Source organism: Balaenoptera musculus, chromosome 3 (assembly GCF_009873245.2).
Source record: "Balaenoptera musculus isolate JJ_BM4_2016_0621 chromosome 3, mBalMus1.pri.v3, whole genome shotgun sequence".
NCBI lineage: Eukaryota > Metazoa > Chordata > Mammalia > Artiodactyla > Balaenopteridae > Balaenoptera > Balaenoptera musculus.
Window position 1 is genome coordinate 17,016,150 of NC_045787.1, and position 17,740 is coordinate 17,033,889.

At 33.3% G+C, this 17,740-nt stretch overlaps 1 protein-coding gene across 1 annotated transcript in view; it reads right to left on the reverse strand.

Annotated features, from left to right (window-relative positions):
- Positions 1-8,108: 8,108 nt before the first annotated feature.
- Positions 8,109-17,740, reverse strand: part of LOC118893133 (cadherin-12) — a 91,245-nt gene continuing 81,613 nt past the window's right edge. Inside the window, exons 7-9 of the mRNA XM_036848359.1 lie at positions 16,308-16,425; positions 12,181-12,432; positions 8,109-9,276 (exon numbers count right to left, since the gene is read on the reverse strand). Coding sequence (XP_036704254.1) covers positions 8,777-9,276; positions 12,181-12,432; positions 16,308-16,425 — 870 coding nt within the window. The 3' untranslated portion in view covers positions 8,109-8,776. The remainder of the gene's footprint in view (positions 9,277-12,180; positions 12,433-16,307; positions 16,426-17,740) is intronic.

The window sequence follows — 17,740 nt, forward strand, 5'->3', positions numbered from 1 at the left end:
GATCAATGGAACTGAATAGCAAGTCCATAATAAACCCCAAAAAATATGTTCATCTAATTTATGACAAAGGTCCAAAGACAATTCAACAGAGAATGGATAGTTCTTTTAACAAAGTATGCTGGAAAAACTGAATGTCCATATGCAAAAATAAAATATGCTCAACACACACAATATAGTTTTCATAAAGTAACTCAAAATGGATTATGGATCTAAAATTAAAATGCCGAATTATTAAATTTCTTTGGAAGAAATTGGAGACAATCTAACTGACTTTGGGTTTGGTGATGACTTTGAGATACAATCAAAAAAACATGATCAATGAAATAAATAATATATTAAGTAGACTTTATTAAAATTAAAAATGTCTGCTCTGTAAAAGATACTTAAGAGAATTAAAAGACAAGCTGCAGACTTGGATAAAATATTAGCAAAGCGTATATCTCATAAAAAATTAGCTCCAAAATATAAAAAATCTCTTAAAACCAAACAATAGGAAGATAAAAACAATGAAAAATATAGACATAGAGCTGAACGACACCTTAACAAAGAAGATATACAGATGGCATGACACATAAAGATATAAAAAGATGCTAAACATAATTTGTCACTAGGAAATGTAAATTAAAAAAAAAATCGGTGAGATACCACTTCACACCTATCAAAATAGCTAAAATCTATACTAACAATACCAGAATTGGTGAGAATGAATAACAGTGAAGCTCTCATTCATTGCTGGTGGAAATGCCAAATAGCACAGCCACTTTGGAAGACACTGGTAGTTTCATTCAAAAGAAAACATAGTCTTACCATACAATCCAATAACTGGGCTCTTAGGTATTTACCCAAATGATTTGAAAACTTCTGTTTATATAAAAACCTGTACACAAATATTTATAGCAGCTTTACTCATAATTGCAAAAAAAACTCGAAGCAACTAAAATGTCCCTCAGTATGTGAATAGATAAACAAACTGTGGTACATCCATACAATGGAATGATAGGGATAAAAAGAAATGGGCTATTCCACCACAGAAAGACAGATGTGTCTTAAATTTGTACTGCTAGTGTGAAAAGACTATGTGCTGGATGATTTCATTTCTATGATAATCTGGAAAAGACACAACTATAAATAGAGTACACATATGAGTGGTTACCAGGAATCAGGGAGTATTTGAAACACAAAGAATTTTTTTTAAAGCAGTGAAACTATTTTATACGGGACTGTAATGGTGGATACACAACACCATGAATTTGTTAAAATCTATAGTAATTTACAGCACATATAAAAATTATAAACATATATTTTAAAGAGGTTAGAGGGTCCAAGAATTCAATGAAGAATGTGACAAAATAATCTGATTGTTAAACAAATGAATGAAGCAATTTCACTGAGGTAAAAAGGTTGTGACCTAAGTCTTTGGAAGTGAGTGGGGTCCGTACGACTAAAGGTGATACAACTCAAAGTTGTTTTGAGTGAGAGTATGGATTAACAATTCTGATATACTATGCATATGTCCCAGAATTGAACAATTAAGTAAATAAATAGCAAATGTTGAGACGTAGGATTTTCAGTGTTGTACTGTGAGGTTGCATATAAGTGAGACAGAAGGCGATATATTATGATCCATGTGGTAATGGATTAGAGTCTGAGATATCAGTATGAACTCACTTTTAGTTTAATAAAGATACAGATGGCTACATATAGAGGCATATATATGTACTTATATATATGAGTGTGTGTATGCATGTACTCTAGTTGTTATACACATACATATTCTCTCGTTCTGTCATTTGAGAGGACCCAGAAATACAAACACCTCAGTAGCAAGGAGCACACTTGATATCCAGATCTTTGTAATATTATTTTGCCAATAAAAGAAAGCAAGGCTTTTTGGAGGAATGCCTGATTCGAGAGAACCAGGGCAGGAAATATACAAGAGGAGCATGGAGCTTATAGTGGCATAATGTAAGAAAGTGCTCAAGACATACAAACCAACCAACCAACAAACCAAAACACAAACTAGGCAGTAATGAGGATTTGTTAAGTAGCACAGGCACCAACTGAAATAGCTTTATAAATGTAGTAGTGTTAGATTATGAACCAAAGTATTAAATCTCTATGCATCCCTACTCAAATAAATAAATGATTGAATAAGTAAATGGAGAACAGACAAACTCCTAATATTTTATGAGAACTCCAAATATTTTATGTTGATACTTTGCCCTCAAGAGGTGAGGTATAATGCTGCACTCCTTAATTGTATGCTATACATAGTGACATTCTTCCAAGGAGTACAGTTTGGAATTAGGGAAAAATAAATAATTTACAGTGAAGAAACTGCACAAATGACAGCCAGATGATTGACAGTAATAAGTTATTTCCTTAGGATGTTCCTTTGATATAATATGATGAGCTTGACACTTTACCTCTGTGACCTTCCCCCCAAAACCCAATGTAACCAGTCTAATCATGAGACCAAAAAATCAGACAAATATCAGTTAAGGAATATTCTACAAATTACTTGACAAGTAATTCTCAAGATTGTAAAAGTTTTTTAAAACAAGGAAAGTCTGAGAAACTATCGTAACCATGAAAAACCTAAGAAGACTTGATGACTAAATGTAATGTTCTATCAAGTATGGAATCCTGGAACAGAAAAAGTACATTAGGGAAAAATAAAGAAATCTGAACAAAATGTGGACTTCAGTTAATAAAAAGATGTAAATATTGGTTCATTAATTGTAACAAATGCACCAAACTAATATGATTTTGTATGGTTGGGTGTGGAAAATACAAAAATTTTCTGTAGTGCCTTAGTCACTTTAAAAAATTAGGTTTATTTCAATAGTAAAATAGCAATGTATTTTGAAAGAGTATATGTATATATATATAGAGAGAGAGAGAGAGACAGACAGACAGACAGACAGAAGAATAGAAGGAAAGTTCAGAGCCCAAGTAACAACACAAATACTGAACTCTGAAAGAGAAAGGTATAGACTTGGATCTAATGAATTTGAAGCTAATAGATTGGCCAGGTATATGTGTTCAGAAAGTATAAATATACGCAAGTAAAACTTCCTCAGCTTGCTTAGAGAGAAAATGTATAAATAGCGATTTAACGATTCATTGAATATTATGAAAAATCACGATTATAGCAAGAGATCTCCAAATCTCAATGGTATAAAAAAGAAATGAAAACAGATGGGAAGACTCCGTGGGATTATTTATGTAGACTGTCTGAGGGGTATACGAAGCATTAACAGAAGAAAGAAAAAATCAATGAACCAAGAGGTGGAAGTAGAAATTGAAGGTGAGATATGAAGGTATGCTTAACTCTATAGAAATTGCAGAAAGGTAAAAGGAAGAATCATTGGGGCTTTTCAACTATAAAGTTACTAGTGAACTTCAAAGGAACACAGTAGGAACAGAGACCAGAATTCAGGTTTTTAAATGGTTGGTTATAAGTGAGAGAGGTGAAAGTGCAGTATACTGTATCTCATGGGGTAAGGGCTGGATCGGGCATATGATAATTGTGTTAGGGCCCTGGTTTTGTCACTTGCTAAATATGTCTAAGTAAACAGGTTACTTCAAATGTCTAAGCCTAGTTTACTCATGTATGAAATACAGATAATAATAATAATGTAACTCATCAAATTATTGTTGGCATTAAATGTTTGCAGCATATTTTTTGCAAAGTATATGCTCAGTGATGAGTAGCTTTTTTTTTACTGTTGTCACATTTTAAAAAATGTTGACAGAGCAGAAGAGGAGAACGGGAGAATTGTTTGTCTCAGGTAATTTTTGGTGGCAACATATTGGAAATTTCAATCATGGCAAATACCATATTCAGTGGATGATGGATTGAGAGAGACATAAGATAAGTAAATTGAACTTAGAAATTGGAGATTTAAGTGATAATAAGGGCTAAAGTATATTTGTACCCATGGGAAGTTAAAAAGAAGGGGAAATAGACATAATTGGATTGAAAATTCAGGAGAGTTAAGGTCAGGATAATATATATACATCATTAATGTGAATGTTTAAAAGAAAGTGCAACTGATATAGTTTCAAATTCATTGATTCTTGGTAATATGGAGATCAGTATTTTAAGTTGTATAATCAAGTTTTTATTTGTCTTGTAGGCAACTGCTGTGTCTTAAAATCTTGCTTACTGGGTAAGATACTGATATCAGAATCAATGATGTTTAGATTATTTTCTCTTTTAAGGAAGTACCATATTATGTTGTAGTATGACCCGGAATTCCCAGGAGTTTGCATTAATTACACTCGTTGTTGCAATGTAATATATAACAGTGTAGAAGTTGGAAAAATTATGGGAAGAACCCAGAAAGGAAGTTGAAAAATAAATGTACTCAAACTCTTCACAATTGAAGGGCTTTGCCATCTATTAGTTTATTATTTATTGGTTCTGCACAAGTTGTTTGGACACTCTACCTTCTATTTATTCATCTTAAAGTGGGGGCAATTAAAAAAAATTCCTAATAAAGTTTAACTCCTTTTTGAAAAATTTAGTGACTGACTGATAGTTATGAAAATCCATTACACTAAGAAATATAAGGGACTTGAATAAAAGAATTAAGTGACAATCCAAAACTTGCTGCAAATTGGAATTATCAAACATTTAATTGCATATGTATGTGTGTATATGTGTGTATACTGTTTTGTAACAATGGATGTAAGAGAAGAAATGATCAGATTCTTGGAAAAATAATTCCAAGTGGTAATTGTGTACTTAGCTAAACTATACATCAGATGAGGAGGCAAGAGAAATTTTCAAACATGGAGACATTTACAAAATTATCTCCCTCCCACTCTTCTCTTAGGAAGTAAACTGATGTTTTTGCTGACATTTTATTAATTCTTTTCAGACCTCGCCATATTTTGGGACTCACTTCAAATATAGTAACTGCATATTTACATCTGCTTTTAGGAATTCCTGTTTTAATACAACAGTTACTGAAACTTTTCCAAGGACTTCTAAAATGTCCTCCTCCTAAAGATAAGGAATAACACATCCCTTCTAACGTTTTCTTCATATCACTTGCTTTTCCTCTTTGGCTCAAGATTAGGGCTCTATTTTTAACATTTCTTTCTTTCTCTTCCTATGCACTTCTCTACCATTCCATCTTGATGAAGAATTTTGACAGTTTTTACTTAAGAAGTATTTGTCTGGCTCTCCTGATGTGGAACGTGGTGTGTCAATGTGTAATCAATCACATCCATACTTCAAAGAATTTTGTGATTTATATTTTGTTTTAAAGATCTCTATGATTGTCATAATTTTATGTAATCAATATGTAAATGAAATAATGGACTTCATGTGAATGTAACTAGAACTTAAGAGTCAATAAATTTCAGAGGAAACTTAGATAACAACAAGAGCAACAGATTCATTTTACCAAAGAGAATAGATGACAGGAAGCATATTGACGTTTCCAGTTAGTGATAGAATTTGGTATAAAAGCAATTTTAGATTATTTCTAGTGTATCACACCACTAGTTCACTCTTTTGTGTTGATCTAATACTTCTTTGAACACAAAAGTTACATTTTTAAAAAACATATAACATACATATGTTACATAGAATATGTCCACATATATTTCTGTAAAGGTAAACATGCAATGTAATTAAAAAGTTATGCATGATTATTATTAATAGTCAAAATCCCCCATGTAAATTCTAAGGAATTTTTATATTGCTTAACTCTTGAATGAAGGCCAGTTACTGTGATGTTATAAATAAAAAAGAATCTCAAGTTATTTATAAGTATTGAAATATTAGGCCTACTGCTTTCAGTAGTGTGAAAGATATCCCATAATATTTCCAATATGTGAGCACCAAAAGACCTCTTTTCACCTTGTCACTTTTGTGGTTTCCCGTTGTACATGAAATTATTTCCATTCATGGTTTTTGTTTTGCTTTGTTTTGTTTTTTTCACATTGTTTGTTTGTTTGATGTAAATCAAACACTTTTTTGGTTTTTTTTTTTTTCTGTTAACATCTGTGTGGTTGTTATGGGCTGAATTGTGTCCCCTAAAATTCATATTTTGAAGTCTTGACCATCAGTACCTCAGAATATGACTCTATTTGGAGATAAGGCCTTTAAATAGTTAATTAAGATAAAAAGAGGTCATATGAGTGGACTCAGTATGATTGGTGTCCTTAGAAGAAGAGGAATTAGCCCAGGGGAAAGACCACGTGAAGACATGGAGAAATGAGAGCCATGGACAAGCCAAGGACAGAGGCCCTTGGAAGAAACCAACTCTGCAGACTCTTATCTTAGACTTCTAGATTCCAGAACTGCAAGGAAATAAATTTCTGTTTTTTTAAGCCACCCACTCTGGTGGTGCTTTGTTATGGCAGCCATAACAAACTAATGCAGTGGTGTAACAAACATAAAAGATAGAGGTACTAAAAAAAGATGATTAGTGTGGAGAAAGTAAGATCCACCAATTTCATGTACTTGCTTAGTATCTCAGCTGTGTGGTTTGAAATGACCTGCCCCTCCCAAGTTTTCTTTGTGCCGTCATTGCTTCTGATATGTGAATGCATGCAGAGGCACTCAGATTCTCTAGCAAGGTGCAACATGCAGTAATTCCTGACAAGAATCATTTGGTCAGCTGGAAGTGATTTGCATATTAACCTTCTTCAAAGGGCCTCACATCATGGCATACCCAGTCATATTGCTGGGGAAAACCTAGATGTTGACTTAATTTTTGCTCCAGAGTGGTTATGACATCGCCAGCTTTTTAAAAATTACATAAATATTTCCCAAAGCAAATTATACTGCAAATTATCACACTACATCAAGATTCTATTGAAGTTCCCAGGGATGAGACAAAGGTGAAGTCGAAGTCCTGAGAGGAGGAAAAGGAATTCAACAGTTGTTCTTGGTAAGGATGACAAGGAGAATCTGCAATTATGAGACATAAAAAGAGCGATGGGAAATGCAGATTCAAATGGCCTAATTGCCACAACATAATTATCAGTTATATATTTTGAAGTAAGCATTTAATAATAAATAGGACTGAATATAATTTGCCTATATTATTTATATTTCTGTTTTCCCCATGTGTGAATTTTTGCTTTCACACTTTGCAATACAAATGTAATTATAAATATTTCATAAACACAGGTGGATATTGATGATGCCTGCAGAATGGATCTATAAATAACTTTTATTTTTCCTATATATTGTTTTAATATTTCAGTAGTCACTTGTATATTTATAATATTAAGAAAATATATTATTACCTTATAGTTAGTTACCTGTTTTGTTAAGTGTATTTCTGGATAGTGTAAAGTTCATTTAAAAGTAATGTAATGAGTGCAGCTTACCTGTCTGCTTATAAAATCTAGTATTTCTAGTATTAGAAATCTCATCAAATTAAAAAGTAAAAGTTTTTACAGAGGAGGCTTATGGTATTGTTTATATTAGAATTATTGTAGATGATGCGCAAAGAAGCCACTCTGAGCTCCAATATAATAACGATATTCACAAAGTTGAAATCCATGTTAATAAAATAAATCAACTACCAGATTTTGCATTTGTGTTCACTTTAAGAGTTAGTATTTGGTTTGAATTTTCTGAAGTCCCTGATCTTTCATTTGTTTGGTACTGCTTAATAAATATTTTTAGACATGCTATAAATCCATTCTGTATTATTTGATAAATATTTTATTTTCTTTGTTCATGAAAGAATCACTAGACTGTAAGAAACTCTGAGAAGCTGTATATCAATTTCTCTTCCCCTGTTTAAATCAATGACATTTTTTTTCCCAAAAAAATGTTTCATGAAAACACAACTTAAATTTTATCTATGACTGAAGACTGCAATGATCTGGTGATTTGCTAAAACCAACCTTCCACCCTTCCACACCCTGGCACAATATTAAAACAAAACTAATATTTATTTTAATTTGGAGCTTCAGCCCTGAGGCCTCTCTTTATAAAGAGGATTTTTTAAAATTTTCTTTTTAAAAATTTTATTTCTTTGGAAAACAATGAATATTTTCATGAACACCTTTAATAGGAACCAATATTAAGATCAAACATTGCTTTTAAAATTTGGGACTTACATATTGAATTTGATATTATCGCATTTATTTCACTTTTCTCAGAGGGTAGGAAAAACAAATGTGTTTTGGCATACAGTTTAAAAAAGAAAAAAAAGAGCATTTTAATTATAAGAAGATGGAGTTCAGAAAGTATTCTTCTTTTTTCCTTAAAAGGAATGAGAAGTCTGCGTGTTGCTATTGCTCCTTGACATAAAGACGGTGTCTTTGTTTTATGTCCTCTGTGTCTGAATCCCACAAAGCCATCACAGCAGAGTGTACTCTACACGACATTAAATGATAAGAGTTTCAATAGGCACTTTAGTGGAATTAAGAAAAATCTAACACTCTTCCACCGTGATGCCACATAGCTATCTTCGTTCTAGGTTGTCACGTCAGTAAATTGTATTTAATAGGCCTGAGCTTGTCTCAGTGTGTTTCCAAAATAACAGAACAAAACCAAGCAAGTACACATTTTAGGAATTACCTTGTGTTGGCAGAATAAACCAAAACTGACAATATGATAAATATAGCAACTTGCTAGAAACCAAATAATCAAAGGAATCTTGTCCTAGAAAGCCCGGTATGTGTGTTTGTGTGTGTGGTGTGTGTGTGGTGTGTGTGTAGAAGTGTGATTTCTATTTATGTTCCTTTCTCTTAAATTTCTTTTGTTGGTTGTGTTTTAGCCTTTGCTTCTCCCCTAAGTGACTTTATCAGTGTTATAACTCTCTTCTTCACCAAACATGTCTGCCAAGACTTTAAAGTGCGGTCCCCAGTCTGTTAGATAGGTGTAGTCCTGGTCCGCTTCCATGGTCAGAGACTCTATGGAACTAAGGGAGTCGGCTACTGATCCATCGCCTTCATAGGCATATGTCGCCAATGAATCGTATGGTGGGGCGGTGGGGTCCGCATCATTTTCCTGTAGCCTTTGATTAATGAAATCCCTTATGTCTGCGTTATCTTCCACTGGTGGTCGCTGACGAGGCAAACAGAGAGAGTCTGGTTTTATATCCCTGCGAATTTTGTTATCTTCAATCACTTTTGGGTTTCTCAGAGCACCAATGTCGAAAGCCTGGGTGTCCTCCTCCCCACCTCCTTCATCATCATAATGGATAACATTGTCTCTGATGTCTTCTTTAGAGGTCATCAGGGTGTCTTTCTTCTTCTGCCTTCGCAGAGCTACATACAGCACAACTATGGCTAGAACAAGACAAAAATTGCGATATGAGAATATGTCAGCCCATCTCTCCATAAAAAAGAAAATTGATCAGGGCTGGCTGAGTGTTTTTAATGGTACCCTATTATTTTCAAAGTAAACATACTGTAATCTATAAGAATCATATCTATGTTGACTTTTTTTCATTGTTTAAATTCAACTTCATTTTGAAATTGTAGCTAATATGAAACCATAGCAAAATTATTCACAAAAATCAAACAATTGTAGCCTTATATTTAACATGCATTGTATTTAAATATCTCAGTGTCATGTAAAAAGTGTGCATTACAAAATTTAAAAAGAAAGAAAAGAATGGTTGTTCCAATCATACAGAGAACTGTATAGTATTGAAGTAATAAAACTTGAATATTGTTTGCCCATAGCTAACACTTAGATATTATTCATACCTATATTTCTCAGTTGTTAACATTACTGTATTTATAATGAAATAAACACAAATTACGTGACACTTTTAAATGCAATAAACAAGAAAGAGAGAGAGAGAATATAGAATATAAGGGCCTTAGCTTTTCAAATTATATCAGCTAAGACCACAAATTATTTAAATTTCTGTGTCCTACCATATTGAGATATTTTCCAAACCAAAAGTCTAGTATTCAGGTTACCTTCTTGAAGCAAGATAATATTTTGAAATAGTTAATTTATAGACCCTCATTATTGAATATCTCTTTGTTCCCCATTAACTCACAGCCATCATTACATCAACAGTGTTTATTTTTTTCTGGGAGTAAATAAGCACAGATTCACACCATGAAGTCAGTGCTCAACTTTGCCCGGCATAATACTCCCCCCCTCTCCTCCATAGTGGTGGCAATAGATTGAAAGCCAAAGTGTTTGATTTACCATAACAGAGTCTGGAAGAAAGACTCTTGTCATAGGATTAGAAAGTAGGAGACTGCATGATGATAAAAGCCCATTTATTCCCTCTTCTTCCAAAATTAAGGAGGGAGACAGAGGAGATATAGGTAGAGCTTCTGTACAATGGGCCTTGCAGAGATGTTTAGCACTCTGCACTCCTTCCAGGCTTTAGGCAAATCTCAGAACTAAAAGCACTATTGTTTGTTCACCCAAAGAGTGTGTGAGAGACTGTAAACCTCACAGAGAAACACTGCATATGTATAAAATGGCTTTAGAGTATCTATGGCTGAGAAAGAGACTAGTTAGATGTGCTTTGAGGGTCAAATAGAAGTTCCCAAGCACCACAAGATTCTCATGCTACCTCTCACCCTAAAAAAGACATTAAAATGGCTAAGAATCTACTGGAATATCTAAAGGGGTATGAGATTGGCTAAGGAGATCAAAGAATAGATGGATTTGTAAGCAGACCCCATGGCAAGACTAAGAGTGTCAACATTCGCAGCTGTGTACTAGCAATCCACAACCAGGAGCAGGGTGGACACTTGGTAAATGTTTGGATGAATGAGTGGCAGATGACAGTATGTGATAATGCTAACCTAAGCAACATGAATTGTTACACTGTAAGAGGGCCAAAGAGGACAAAGACCAGCATCCAGAATATGCCAAATCATGCTAGGTGGATACGGAAATACTCTGGGACTCAGACAGCCCCCAAGAGTATGAAAAAGAAACGCTAGTTTCGAAGTTAAACACCTAATTGATCTTGCTCAACTTCAGGTGTGAGAACACTATTTTGCATCTTCCCTTTTAAAGGGGTTTATATCATCAGCACAAACAGATGTCAGATATAATTTATAATTCTAAATTTTAAGGACATAAAGAATACTTTGTTCTACACATCAAGGTTATTTGCGTGGAATTAATATCTGCATCATGCAAATTGGACCAGAACTCTACCCTCCAAACCAAAATGAGCTTCTGACTCAGAGAATGTTCTTCACAAATTAGTATATAATGCCTTGTACCATGCTTTACACCCTAGTAAATTTTTAAAATTCTATTTTCTATCCTAGAGATAAAGGTAGGTATGTGCATTTGTCAGAATATTTTGGTTAAATAATAAACATGAATATATAAGCTGATCCCACAGTGCCCAACTGTACTTCTGTTGCAATTTTAATTTAAAGGAATGCTTAGAAAAATAGAAAATCTGTCTTTGCTTTTGTGAATCTGGCAGCGAATGAATAAATGAAATACAGTCAGCTGAACAGAGCTGATGGAAGAGGGAAGCCCCTAAAGTAGGTTTTCATTCTCACAGAGATGTTACAGAATACATTTACTTCAATCCTTTCCCTTTGCTGCACTTCTTGATATTTCACTGTGTTCTGTTCTGTTCTAGTGGGAATGGTTAGAGTTTCTGATGTGAGGAGATCTGAGAAAAGTGGAATAAGAATTGTGTCTGGCCAGCACTTTAGACAGGAAAAAAAATTTGGAGGTGCTTTTACCTTCTACTTCTTTCCTGTTCTTTCTCTTTTCTTTATTTCTTTATCAAACTGGTACTTGACAGCTACTGTTCATCTAGTATAATTTTAAAGGTTATACAACACTTTATTAGGGAGCAATAATTACTAGGATGTAAAAAATGAATTTAAAACCGTTGCTGCAAATGAGATATTTGTCATAAAAAAGTTCATCGCAGCAAGTGCCACAAACTGTTATTACTTGAAAATTCCCTAGGGCTTGAACATACTTTTATATTTTTGATGATGTTATTGATTTATTTCTATTGGTATATTTCCATGTGGAATAAAATAGAAAATTAACACTTATAATATAATTAACTTTAATAATAATTATATAATCCAGTATAGATAGATAGTCTTCCTTCTATCCAAATGTAGCATCTCAATGAAGAAAAACTGATTTACATGCTAAAATGAGGAGTGAGATACACAAAGAAGGGAGGGGGAGAGAGAGAGGGAGAATATGTGATTAATATTGAAACCAACCTAAGAGTATAACAATGCACAGTAGGATTGCAATCAAAGCCCCGGTGCTAAGTCCTACAGGAAGAAAAATTGCTTCCACGTTACAAGACAGGATGGTACCATCAGAGTCACATCTACAAACTCGAATAGTCATTGTGTTTGTGCTGCTCTGGACAGGATAACTGCTGTCTTCTATTACAACAGGGAGGAAATACAACTCTTGCTGCCTGCGGCTGTATCCATTTCTTCGGGTTTCAATGCCAGCTGTGTTGTCTACAAAACATGACATTTATGATAAGATGGTTACCATGAGCATCACTTCAGATCTTCAAGTTGGTATCTGTTAAACAGTAGGAAGCTCTTCTTGAGTCAGCAAAACACATCCATATTTTAATTCTTTCTTTTATCATTATGAAAGCTGCCCAAATGTAATCAAATGTATTCAAAACAATCCTTAGGAAAAGAAGAAACATTAATCTTGTCTGGTGTACGAATTAAATTTTCTATTCAGAAAGAATAGAAAATTGTTTACAGGACAAGAGTATGTTGTGTTGACAGACTATTTTTTATGACATCAAAATCTCACAGAGAAAAAATACTTCAGCGGATGTTTTCTTACATGATTAGAACAGCCAAGATTACAAAGGATGAGTCAGTATAACATCTTACCTAAGAACCTGTTCTTTAAAATTGACAAATATCAATATAATATTTCAGATAAAGCTTGATTTTTGATTTTTCCCTAATCCATATCTATAATACATATATATGTATATGTGTGAATATATATATATGTTTTTTTCACTTTTGCAAAACATCATAAGAAACATGGAAAGGAAAATAAAATGTGTGAAAAACATTGATTCATTAAAATATTTAAATATCATGAATTATAATAATCATCACTTTAATATAATCACAAAAGTACTTCATTTTAATTTTGATACAATGAATGATACAACATTTACTTGGAATAATCCAAGGCAATAAGAATTTAAGATTTTATATTAGTACAACTAATATTTCTATTGAAAGTGTTATTTTGCATGCACTTGTTCTTTACTTCTTTTATTTCTGTACAGAAAAGTGGAATTTTTGTTTTATTCATAACACTATTTCATTTTTTGAGTCTATTGAAGTCACTCCCAGAAACATTTTGCTGTTTTTTAGAAATGTACTAATATTTAGTCCACTGTAGCCATACATGATACCCACTTTGGAATCAGGTAAAATAATTTTAGAAAGATATAGTACTCATTAAAATACAAGTATGTCAGAAAAATGTTACTATATCAGTAATATTCCATTCATTCTATTTGTAGATTCTAATTTCAACAATGAAAAATTAAGCACCTTCTCTATACCCATTTCAGTAGGAAGCACAAAACTGAGAAAAGTTTATGTGATAAGATAGAATTTGGCAAGGGAATATCAATTTGTCATTACACAGAGGCTATTTTTAAATTGAGAAACAAAATATAAACCTGCCAAATGTCTATTATAATATTCCCACTAAGAGTCAGTGGTGTTAGGCACTTGTGTTGACGGTAGGAATAGAAAAATGGGGACTAGTTGAATCAATATTGAAATCTTCAGCCATTGATGGTTGTATACTTGAGTCTGGGGAAAGGAACAGTCAAGGATTAAAGCCTGAAACCTGGGTGAAAGTGATTAATAGAAATAGGAAGTCAGAGACTCCAGTGTATTTGCACTTAGGGAGCTAAGGGTTTGATATTCTTGAACATGTTATGTCAAAAGGCAGTCTCCCCTTTTTTAAAAGATTTATTTTCAACCCAGTATTATTATTGATATGTGACCATATAGAATTCATTATGCTGTCCATGGTGGGAAGAAAAAAGACATATTAAACTTCATTATCACCCGTAAAATGGTTTCCATCGATTGACAGATAAAGAAAATGCGATATATATTGTATATACACACAGTGGAATATTATTCAGCCATAAGAAAGAAGGAAACCCTGCCATTTGTGACTACATGGATGAAGCTGGAGGGTATTATGCTAGTGAAATAGACCAGACAAAGACAAATACTGCATGGTAACACTTATATGCGGAATGTAAGAAAAAAAAAAAAAGCAGAACTCATAGAAATAGAAAGTAGAAAAATGGTTGCCAGGGCCTGGGGGTGGGAGAAATAGGGAGAGGTTGATAAAAGGGTACAAACTATCAGCTATAAGATGAATAAAGTCTGAGGATCTGACATATAGCATGGTGACTGTAATTGATAACACTGCACAGTATAATTGAAATTTGCTAAAAGAATAGAACTTAAATGTTCTCACAAGAAAAAAAAAAGGTGAAAAAATGTGTCTATCCATTTAAACAAAAAAACTTAAAATTACACTTAAAATATATCAAGATAAAACAGGGGCTATGGTAAATGGCATGAGTGGCAAATACATGTTCAGATCATGACAAAATACTATACTTTGAGGCAAGATGATCTGATTCATATTATTATGATTAATCATATATAGATTCTCCAGCAAAGATAAAATGGTGGAAAATAGTCAATACTTTCGTTCCTGAATGATGTGACCATCTACTTAGTTACCCAAGCCAATGATCTAGAAGTCTTATTAGTCTTCTTCTTCATCATATTTACATACGGAATCTAGGAGATCTAGAATGAAGTTCTATGTATTCTATCTCCAACCACTCACCTCTATCCTCACAGCCATTACCTTAATCCATTGGATTATCCTAATCCAAGATTCTCTCATCCATTTTCTACAATAGTATCAGAAGTAGTCTTGTATCCTTCTACTGTCTTTTCCAAACTGCATCCAGACTGATTTGCTAAAGTGCCAATCTGAATATGTTAAACTCTTGTGTAAACCTTTCAAAGACTTCTCAGGTCATTGGATTTAAGTTATACACTCTTTAAATGACTTGTAGACAGGTTGACCGTATGGTCCAGTTTGACTTGGACAGCCCTATTCTAGGTGTGCTGCTCTAATTAAAATTACAAACACTGTCCACTGCTATTCTCAAACATACTCCAGTTTTCATGATAAAACATGTGGTATCCCTACCTATTAGGCCTTTCATAATTGGGACCTTGTTTCATTCCCAGCCATTCCTCACATTACGTTATTAGATGGCGTAAATCTTATTGAATTTCCTTCTGTGACTCTAATTTCCTTCCCCCAAGTATTTGAAGAAAACTAACTTTAACTTTCTCAAAGCATCCTTTGATTCCTATCAATCATCACCATCATTATATCATCCATCTTATCACTTGTTCATTTGTTCCATAAGCATAGAATCTAGCAAGAATTAGCTTTTTTCTACCCAATATTATGAACTCAGGAGTTTTTATTCCCTATATTATGTCTACAGAAACTTAGAAGAGATAAAATATCCAAAGTCACAGAACAAATAAAGTCAGAGCAACTGATCAGTACTTAGCCTTATTATATCTAATCCAGTGTCCTTTATATTTTTGTAGATTGTAGTAGCAGCAGATGTGATAATATTAGTATTAGTGATAGTAATGGTAGTAGCAGTGGTGGTAGAAATGTAAGTGTAGTTATGATGGCAGAGGTGGTAGCTAAAATTACCTTAAAGGTAATAGGTTTTAGGCATTGTGTTAAAGGATTTGCATACACTATTTTATTTAATAAATAAACCATGAGGTTAATTTATTTTAACTATGAGGTTGAAATTCTTTAGTATAATTTAATATATCGATAATCTGCCATTAGGTAGTAATGCAGTGGGAGTGAAAACCTATATCATTCTCATTACAAAGCCTGTATTCTTGACCTGTGCCATACCATGTGTTATTCAAATAAAACAGTTACTTGTAGGTACAAGCAGTGCATGTGGAACAAATGATATATTTAAAACATGAAAAGTATTCAATTTCCCAGATAGCCTATTGTTTGTTTGACTCATTAAGGGAATGTCCACATTATAAATGGAAGTAATTTGCCTCATTAGATATAGTCTATATAGGTTAACATTTAGCTTACTGCTAGCCATAAAATTTTCTATTTCTTGTATATGGATTTCTATATTTTTATGAGCTTGAGTGCTTTTAGGAAGAGCATGGATTTCTACATTTGTGTCCTTTTACAAAGTTGCATGATAAAAGGTAAATTTTTATGTGGTTAAACTTACTTCTGAAGTCCCGAACTGTAAAATTTGGTTTGATGGTAGCTTCAGGTGATAATTTAAAGGAGAATTGCTGCCCAGCAGGTGAAAGATCTCGGTCTGCAGCGCTGACTATCTGAATTATCTGAAACAAAGTTGAGATGAGACTTGAAATCAGTCATCAGTTTCAAAGGGAACTCTACACACCAGGCTAATAAGTTTTTTTAATGAAACATGCAAGTAAACAGAAATGACATTTTTCGAATTCATATCAGTAGGCCAATTATTTACAAATATTTTTATAAACAAATAGCTAAATATTTACAGTTAATAATGGCAGGTACAAGTATAGGGTATGGGCTACTTCCAAATCGATATCTACATAACTAAAAAGGTTAATGACATTGAAAATTCTCACTAATAAGCAAAATAAAATTAAAATGTACTTGCTTGCATTTTAAATTACATGAAATAAATGCTTTCTAACCTGATTATTTAAAAGTCCTTGCAAAGCAAAATTTTAGTATCTTTATGTTTGTGAGAATGAGTTTTATTTTCATAACTAAGTAAAATGATGAGAAAGAGATACACAGGATGTAGATCTGTTTTTGTTGTTATGTTTCTTTTCCCCCAGTGGATAAGATACAAATTGTGTTTTCATAGAATATTTTTTCTTAAGAAGTAAGTATGACCAATCTTGTTTCAAAATTTTTCCTAAATTTTTCCCATAAGTGTGTAATCTAAGTAGTTAAAATTCTGATACTTCAATGAGATGCCCTGAAGAATTTGGAGGTTAACTTCCAAGAGCCAAACTATGAAACTGATAATTCACTATATACGTAAGCAAATCAGAATGGCTTTGAGGTATTTATTAACATATCCAATGGTTTTGCATCAGGAAGAATTTCAGGAAGTGTGTGCCAAAGAGGATAAAAGCAGTGTGCTGCTCAGGTGACCACACTCTTAGACTAAGTTTGAATGTGCCAGAGGAAGACCTTAGATTTCAAGTATGACATCCTGCTCCCAGTGGGCAAAGCCTGCATCCTGTGCTCTTAGATTGATGCCATTAAACATGTCAGTTATGTATCCCTTTTTGTTTTTATTCCATGGTTGAAACCCAGTCTTATGACTATGATCTACCTTCCCATATAGCTGTGTGTGCTCATAGGCACACACAGAAACACACAGGAACTCACAAACGTATACACTGGGGCTTCTAGTGTCTAGTGCGGTACTAGTACTTTGTATTTTGACAATGGGTCCTCTAATGAGAAATTCAGTTCCCTATTTTAGTGTAAATCAGTCACACAGGATCTATTTAGCCTTTAGAATTGTCATGGATTCAACACCGAAGGCTAAATATGGCAATTTAGTCAAATAATTACCATACAGACCCTGTAAAACTTCAACTTTCCTTCACATGTGCTCAGATTACTATATCTCACCCATAAAATTTCTTT